Source organism: Heptranchias perlo, chromosome 6, assembly GCF_035084215.1.
Source record: "Heptranchias perlo isolate sHepPer1 chromosome 6, sHepPer1.hap1, whole genome shotgun sequence".
In the NCBI taxonomy this organism is placed as follows: Eukaryota; Metazoa; Chordata; class Chondrichthyes; order Hexanchiformes; family Hexanchidae; genus Heptranchias; species Heptranchias perlo.
In genome coordinates, this window is record NC_090330.1 from 12372598 (window position 1) to 12379915 (window position 7318).

The following is a 7318-nucleotide window of genomic DNA, read 5'->3' on the forward strand; positions in this document are numbered from 1 at the left end:
CTGTTAACATTCTTGACAAATAACAAGCATTTTGACACAAGTCAAACATATACAATGTGTCCAAAAGCATACTGAAACTCTTCAGGAGCAAGGCCTAAGGTTTGCAATGTTCTTGCTGTTTGTGGTCAGTGTTACCAATATAGATCCAGTATAGCATATGTTTAGTAGAGCACCCACAGCATTGACCACCGATCAATAGCTTGGTTTCAGGCTCTGTGACAATCCATCACAAGGAATGAAGAGTGGAAGTTAGCCTCACAAGTAGACAATGTGAAACATTCCAATACTTGAAACCAAATATAAATAATAATTACCTTCTGAGGATTTAGGGGTGCAGTGATTTGGTCCATTGTTTCTTCAGCTGATTCAAATTCACCTTAAACTTAGATTAAAGCTTTGTTGACTACAACCAGCCTGTGCGAAATAAGGTTAGGTAATCTCAAGCCAATGCCCAATCCTCACTTGTGTCACAACAAAAAACTACCCATAATTCATTAATTGGCAAACTTAGAGAAGCTACAAGGCTGGTGAAGAAAAGTGAAATCTTGCACAGATACAATGGGTAGAGAGTACTCTTCTGAAGTTAGGGTTAAGGCACGTTGATGGGACAGAGAAGCTTTAACCTGTATCTAGCCTGTGCCATTTTGGTAAAAGGTGTAGAAAAGTTCCATTTCCCAGCACTGATATTTTTTCTTTTGATGATAAAAGTATTAAAAGTAAGATTTTTTTAGTTGGCAACTACCCACAAAATTATGGGTGCGGAGAAAAGGATTGGAGCTGCCCAACACAGAAATGAAGGAGCTGGAAAAAATTATAATTATGGGGGTGGGGAGCTGCCACTTTAAGATATGCATTCGAACACAAATATCAAACAGGGCTGTTTCCACTACTCATGGAAGTTGTGAACTGTGATGTATGGACATCTTATCATGCGGTGCATGTTCACAATAAACCTGGTAGATGTGCAAAAATGATAGCATTTTCAAAGAAGACTGACAGTGTCAAAAGTACCTGCGTGTGATCTGAAGTAAATATCGTATGCAAGTTGCTAAATACTTTAATTCATTTTTACCATCCTTTTATTTACATTTTTTGTATTGAATATTTGTTTTAAGATAACATGAATATTAAAAACATGAGGAAACGGGTTGAGAAAAGTCAAACAGTGTAAGGGATCACGACTAACCCAGGATGCTTTAACCATGGAAACTAATTCATCTGTAGATTATCAAATTCACTAATCTCTCCCTCCCCTGCTCCACTAATCCGCCTGAATGATGATGTTGACATTTGGAAATAAAATGATTAAAAGAAAAAACTTGCATTTATATAGCACCTTTCACATCCTCATCACAGCCAATGAATTACTCTTGAAGTGTAGTCATTGAAAGAAAGAATTTGCATTTTATAGAACTTTTCGAACCTCAGAGCATCCCAAAATGCTTCACAGCCAATATAGGTCAATAGACAACCAATTTATGCACAGCAAGGTCACACAAACATCAAACCAGATAATTTGTTTTAATGATGTTGGTTGAGGAATAAATATTGGAGAACTCCCCTGCTCTTCTTCATATAGTGCCATGAGATCTTTACTTCCACCAGAGGGCCAGTGTTATTTTGTAGGCAAATGTGGGAACTAATACAGAAAGACCCCACAAACAGCAATGAGATGAATGACTAGTTCATTCTGTTTTGGTGTTGGTTGAGGAGTGAATGTTGGCCAAAATATCAGGAGTATGCCCTGTTCTTTTTGAAAAAGTGCCCTGGGATGTTTCAGGTCCACCTGAACAGGCATCTCATCCAGAGACGGCACCTCTGACTCAAGTGTTAACCTAGATTATGTGCTCAAATTCTGCAGCGCTCTTGAACCAGAGTCAACATAAGAGTACAAAAAAAGGCTCCTGAAAGGATTTTGATGGCCTAAACTCCTCATTACATTCTCTGGAACCAGAAAACCCACTATTTGCACCCAAGATTGCATCAAGTAAAGGTTACAAACTCAAAGCATTTTTTTTGCAGCCTAAATCTGGCACTCTTGGTTTTATGGTTTAGTCACAGTAGATTGAGTCTCCACTACATACATTTATATCCGCTGTGTGAATGTGTTGATTTTTTTTTACCTTGGTCCAGTCTCTGAATGCTGGATGGCAGATGGTTCTACGTGTTGTCCATGTTGTTTGGCGGGTAGCCCAGCATTTTCATCGCCTGCTGGCAGTTCTGTTCTACCTGCTGGATCTGCCACAGACTCAGCCTTTTCTTCCAAGCGCTGACGGCTTCCTTCGCATCTCTGGAAGAGATCAGGAAAGGCTTGTCGGAGGAGTACCCTTTGCCGTGTGTCATATTCAACACGTAATTCTCAGTGGCCGGCGTAACCGTGACATTGGCGAAGTGGTACAGTGTCCTCAAACCGTCCAGGGGCTCCAGCACCAGGTCCTCGTAGCGAATCGTTAGGTACCTCTTCCTGATCCAGGTTGGGGACCTCTTGACCAGCGCCAGGTCCCTGCTCCAAGCCTCGCAAATCACCTCCAGGGCGCTGGACACGTAGGTATCCGCCCGCTGAGACCTGTTGGGCATCCAAAGGCGCTTGTACTTGTCCGATTTCTTCTTGCTCCTTAGCACCTGGATGCTCTCTCTCACCAGGGACTGTTTCGATTTCATCCGGGAGTTGTGCACAGCCCTGGGATCCCTCACCAGCTGAACTACCTTAAAGTTCAGGGACGGGTCTTGCATCAGAGGGAGCAAGACTCCTACATCCAAGACCCTGACGTCCTTAATAACCATCACATCATACTTTCTGCATTCCCTCTCCAGCTCCACGATGTCCCTGGCCGCGCATTGCTTCTCGCAGAGGCTCCCGTCCACCAGCTCCACCCGGTCCTTCTTGTAGGCGTCGCAGAGAGGGGCCGAGCAGATGACTTTGTTGTTCATCCAGCCGAAGACGGTGCGGGTGGTCAGCCACCCCGAGGGGGAGGCCGGCGAGTAAAGCTTGAGGACGGAGAAGTCGCAGAGGAAGAGCGAGCGCAACATGTCCCTGACGGCCCCTTGCAAGCTCTCGGCGTCCCCCGGGTACAGAGCCTGCCACATGAGCCACATGGGCTCGTAGAGGTAGAAGACCTCGGGGTGTTGGTTGTAGAGCTCGCCGGCGAAGGACGAGCCGGTCCTCCAAGTGGCGTGTAAGTAGATGTGCTGCTTCTTCTGACCGCCCCGGCTCCTCGGGGTCAAATTGGCAGCTTTGCCCCCCGGACCGAGACCCAGCTCCAAATCAGGGTCCTCCCCCATAGGAACCAAAGCATCCGAGCACTCCCTGGGAACGACCTGCCCCGCAGGAGCCATGGGCTTACTGTGGCAATCCAGTATGTAAGGAATGGTGAGCAGCAAAATCGAATAAGCGATGATGACCATCAGATATCTTTTTTGGAGCGTCTTCATTTCATCTGCTTGCCTTCCCTTTCCCCTTTCCCCACCCCTGCTCTCTCAAATGTCCTTGTTTTTTTTTGTTTTCTTCTTGCCTTGCTTGATGCCCTGACTGTTCTCTTGTTTGTGTGAACGAGCGCCCCTCTCAGATGAGTTTACACTGGCTTATAGGCAACAAGCTGCTTTAGTAAAATCAAGATAAAGGGAAACAAATGTCACCCTACAACTCCGTCATCCTAATAAATACAACGGAACGGACGCCAGAAACCCGCCCAGAGACTTCACAATAAAAGCATCGTGTACGGGAGTGAGTGAGTGAAGGGGGAAAGTGTATATGTGAGTGAGCGAGTGCACGAAAAGATTGTGGTCTGAACTATATGCAGTGCACTTCCGATTAACTAAGCGTTTTTACCGTGCCAGTGGCATTTACACACGCAGAAATCCAAAAACTCTTACTTTCTTTTTGCTGCATCAAGTTCTTGAGTGTTTTTTAAAAAAAATTCAGGACCAAACTCCTGCCCATCAGTGTTGTCCCCAGGCTAACAATGTGATTAAACAACGAGGGGGGCGATGCAGGATTAGAGTGTTGGCAGATATGAAATCTGCCAAGAGGTCGCCAGGCTGCACGTCCGCTTTTGCTGGCTTTCAATTTAGACTAAAATACCTGACTCCGCAAATTATAAAATATTACTCTGAGTTTAAACTGGCTCGGAATGCTGAGGAGCGCTGGCGTTCAATGATGGATTTCAACCTGGAATTTTACTTTCCCTCGGCTCCACGGTTGAGTATTTTATTTCGCAGGGATTAGAGTGGATCGGTGTTTGCGTCATAGGAAAAGAACCAGCTAATTATGTATAATCATTGAACTCATTAAGAGCAGGGAACCAGCAGAAGCTGATGCAAAGTGACACCCGATAGTATTATTTTAGAGCCCTCAACCCTGGAGAAACGTCTCGAGTGAGATTTTTTAATGATCAGAGAGTGACCGATTGTAACCCCATTTACACATGGAGATGTGTTTATTTTTTTTAAGGATGACTTTAAGGGCGCATCTACACCGCAGCTGTGGTAGTGGCGTGAAATGCATTCACTTCACATCGAGGCGGCAGTTACAGTGTAAATGTAGCTTTAATCCGAAATCAGCAAAGGCAAGACACTCTATAGAAGCGGTGATCTCATCCATTCCGCTACAGGGTGAGATCAGGCCTCAGTCAGCCCCCCATTTCTACATTGAGAACCGGTGCAAAAACTGAAATGCCAAACTTGTAATGTGAATTACACTGTTACGATGTAATTATATTGTCAGTTTCACATCCAAGCAAAGTGGTTTTGGATGTGCATCAACCGAAAGTGACAAAACAACTCAGGAAATGACCAAGGCCACGGGAGGCATGATATGGACACAGTTGATGGAGAGAAACTGTTCCTATTGGCGTAGGGGTCAAGAACCGGAGGACATGGATTTAAGGTGATTGGCAAAAGAACCAAAGGGGACATGAGAAAAAACTTTTTTTACACGGCGAGTGGTTATGATCTGGAATGCACTGCCCGAGGGGGTGGTGGAGGCAGATTCAATCATGTCCTTCAGAAGAGAACTGGATAAGTACTTGAAGGGAAAAAAATTGCACGGCTATGGGGATAAGGTGGGGAGTGGGACTAGCTGGATTGCTCTTGCATAGATAGAGCCAGCATGGACTCGACGGGCGAATGGCCTCCTTCCGTGCTGTAACCTTTCTATGATTCTATATGAAATCTGCCAAGAAGTTGCCAAGTTACACATTCGCTTTTGCTAGCTTTCAATTTAAAATAAATTGTCCCCTCCATGATGCTGGGGTACTTTTTAAAATTGCTACCGGGTATAAAAGTGGCGTTGCGGATTGGCCGCTCATCATAGAAACCGGCCAATTTTAATCTCTATTGATTTCAGTGGAATGGAAAATCAGGCAGTTTCTATAACAGGCGGTTGATCCACAATGCCTGTTATATGCCCAAGCGGCAAGTTGAAAATTTAGCCCCCACCCCCCACCCCGGCTTACTGTTTTAATTCTCACTTAGTGCAGTATATCTCCAGCCTAACTCCAAATGAATGAGTCTTGGAAGACCTAGGTATTGCATCTTATCACAATTTCTCCTGTGTTTTTTGCAGAGGAACTTAAAATAGATCCATTGTGCTTACAACCTCCATCTTACAAGTCTATGAAGGGATTCGCAAAATTTCACATGTTCCCCCCCCCACCGCCGAAGATTTATTGGAGTTATTAAAAAATAACCCTGGTGTGACTGTGTTCTAAACAAGCCAGGGCCTCTCAAAATGGCTGCAGTCAGACACATGGCCAAAGGCCTGCAGCATTTGAAACTGGACACCTTTCCACAAGGGCAGACAGATTTTTTTTGAACAATGCAGGGAGACAAGCAGTTGCATTCACGCCCTGAGGCAAGCCATCAGAAGTAATCCCACCTAAGGTGAACCATCAAGGAACATTCAGGAACAATGGAAAGCAGTTATGGAACTCATCAGTACAGATACCGGCCATTATGTAAATGGGCCAGAGATTCGGGTCCTTTGTCTTACGTTTTCGTGCTCAAATCGAACAATGGAGCAAGCTGATGAGGCACAAAAAAAAACCTGATATAACTGGGGCTTCCCAGAATCTCTCGCTCTCTTCTCTTTGCCTCTTGGCCCGGTGTCCTGTCTGCCTGCTAGCAACTAAGAAGGAAGGCCATCCAGTAAACCTCGCAACCACATGTTGACGGCAGCAGCAGGGCACAGGGGCCAGGCCTTTTCATGTTTCACCGGTGAGCATTAATTTTCTGGCCGCCACAAGACAACCTAGCTAGGTGTAAGGGTGGGAATTAAAGGGGTATTGCTAAAATTGTGATTTTAGAATTTTCCCTCGATGTGTCCATTTCTTCCACTCCGTTAAGTGTAAGACTGTATTGTATCCATAGCGATTTCTTTTTATCTTCTGTATAATACTGTTTACCTTGTAGTTTTAGTTTTCTTATTAATAAACATTGGTTTTCCTTGTACCAATCCACTGGTCTGTTCGTCTGTCCTTGTTACCGCCCGATAAGTCCTCAGCTCAGAATCAGGAAGGGGAAAGCGATTCGCAACCGCACAGCGGGCAGGGCAGCTCAGGAAAAACATAACTGGCTGACCTATAATAAGCCCGAGAAACAGTAAAAAACCCCTTACATCTATCACATCTTACTAACAGATCTATAAAGATTGCCTTGGATCTGCTAAAATTAGAACAGTGACCTACTCTTTAGCAATTTAAATTTACACTCTTTAGGACCATATTACTTATGTTTTCAGTTACTACTTTTTGAAGCTAATAGATGCAATGATGTTTTAAGGATCAAACTGGCACACTATTTTTCCAATTTATTTGCAAACGCATGCCATGAAAATGACCTGAAATGATGTGGGAGTCTTGATCGACAAGTCAGCCAAATACTGAATTCAGATAAAATACTATTGAAAGAGTTTTCAGTACTGCCTTTCCAACAGCTGTGTGTTTATACATTTCGTCTTATGAAAAGAGCATTGTCCACTGGGAACGTAGTACAGCCTTGCAATAACATTTATTCATGCTCAATGCAGAAGTCAGGATTCCTAGACTCAGCATCCACTATGCCTACATCATCAAACATTGTTCTCCGGTAGCATAGTGTTTCAGAAATGAGTGTACCAACCTTTTAAAGACTACAATCAGCTGCTATAAGAACACTGGAAACTTAGAATATAAACTGCAGGTAAATTCAAATTTAATTGTTGAGATCAAGAAATACAATTTTTGTGTCTTCCCCAATACATTTTTTTCTATATTCGTTCATGGGATGTAGGTGTCGGTGGCAAGGCCAGCATTTATTGCCCTCCCCTAATTGCCCTTGAGAA

General features: G+C 44.0%; 1 protein-coding gene and 1 long non-coding RNA gene across 9 annotated transcripts in view; one reads left to right on the forward strand and one right to left on the reverse strand.

The window, feature by feature from the left end:
* Positions 1 to 3960, reverse strand: part of chst7 (carbohydrate (N-acetylglucosamine 6-O) sulfotransferase 7) — a 26616-nt gene extending 22656 nt beyond the window's left edge. For 6 of the 7 annotated variants that reach the window (XR_010963229.1, XR_010963228.1, XM_067985766.1 and 3 more), the window contains exon 1: positions 2124 to 3732. Coding sequence is in view for 4 of the 7 variants with exons in the window: in XM_067985766.1 (XP_067841867.1) it covers positions 2161 to 3432 (1272 nt within the window). In the remaining 3 variants the exon portion in view is untranslated. Of the gene's footprint in view, positions 1 to 2123; positions 3733 to 3873 lie in introns of those variants that run through there. The other variant, XR_010963231.1, reaches the window with a different exon arrangement.
* LOC137322751 (uncharacterized) lies at positions 2138 to 6453 on the forward strand. Of its 2 annotated transcripts, none has more exons than XR_010963233.1 (2): positions 2138 to 2544; positions 5564 to 6453. It is a non-coding gene; the product is annotated as an uncharacterized lncRNA (long non-coding RNA). The 2 variants fall into 2 exon arrangements; XR_010963232.1 differs by lacking the exon at positions 2138 to 2544 and adding an exon at positions 2739 to 3176.
* Positions 6454 to 7318: the final 865 nt, after the last annotated feature.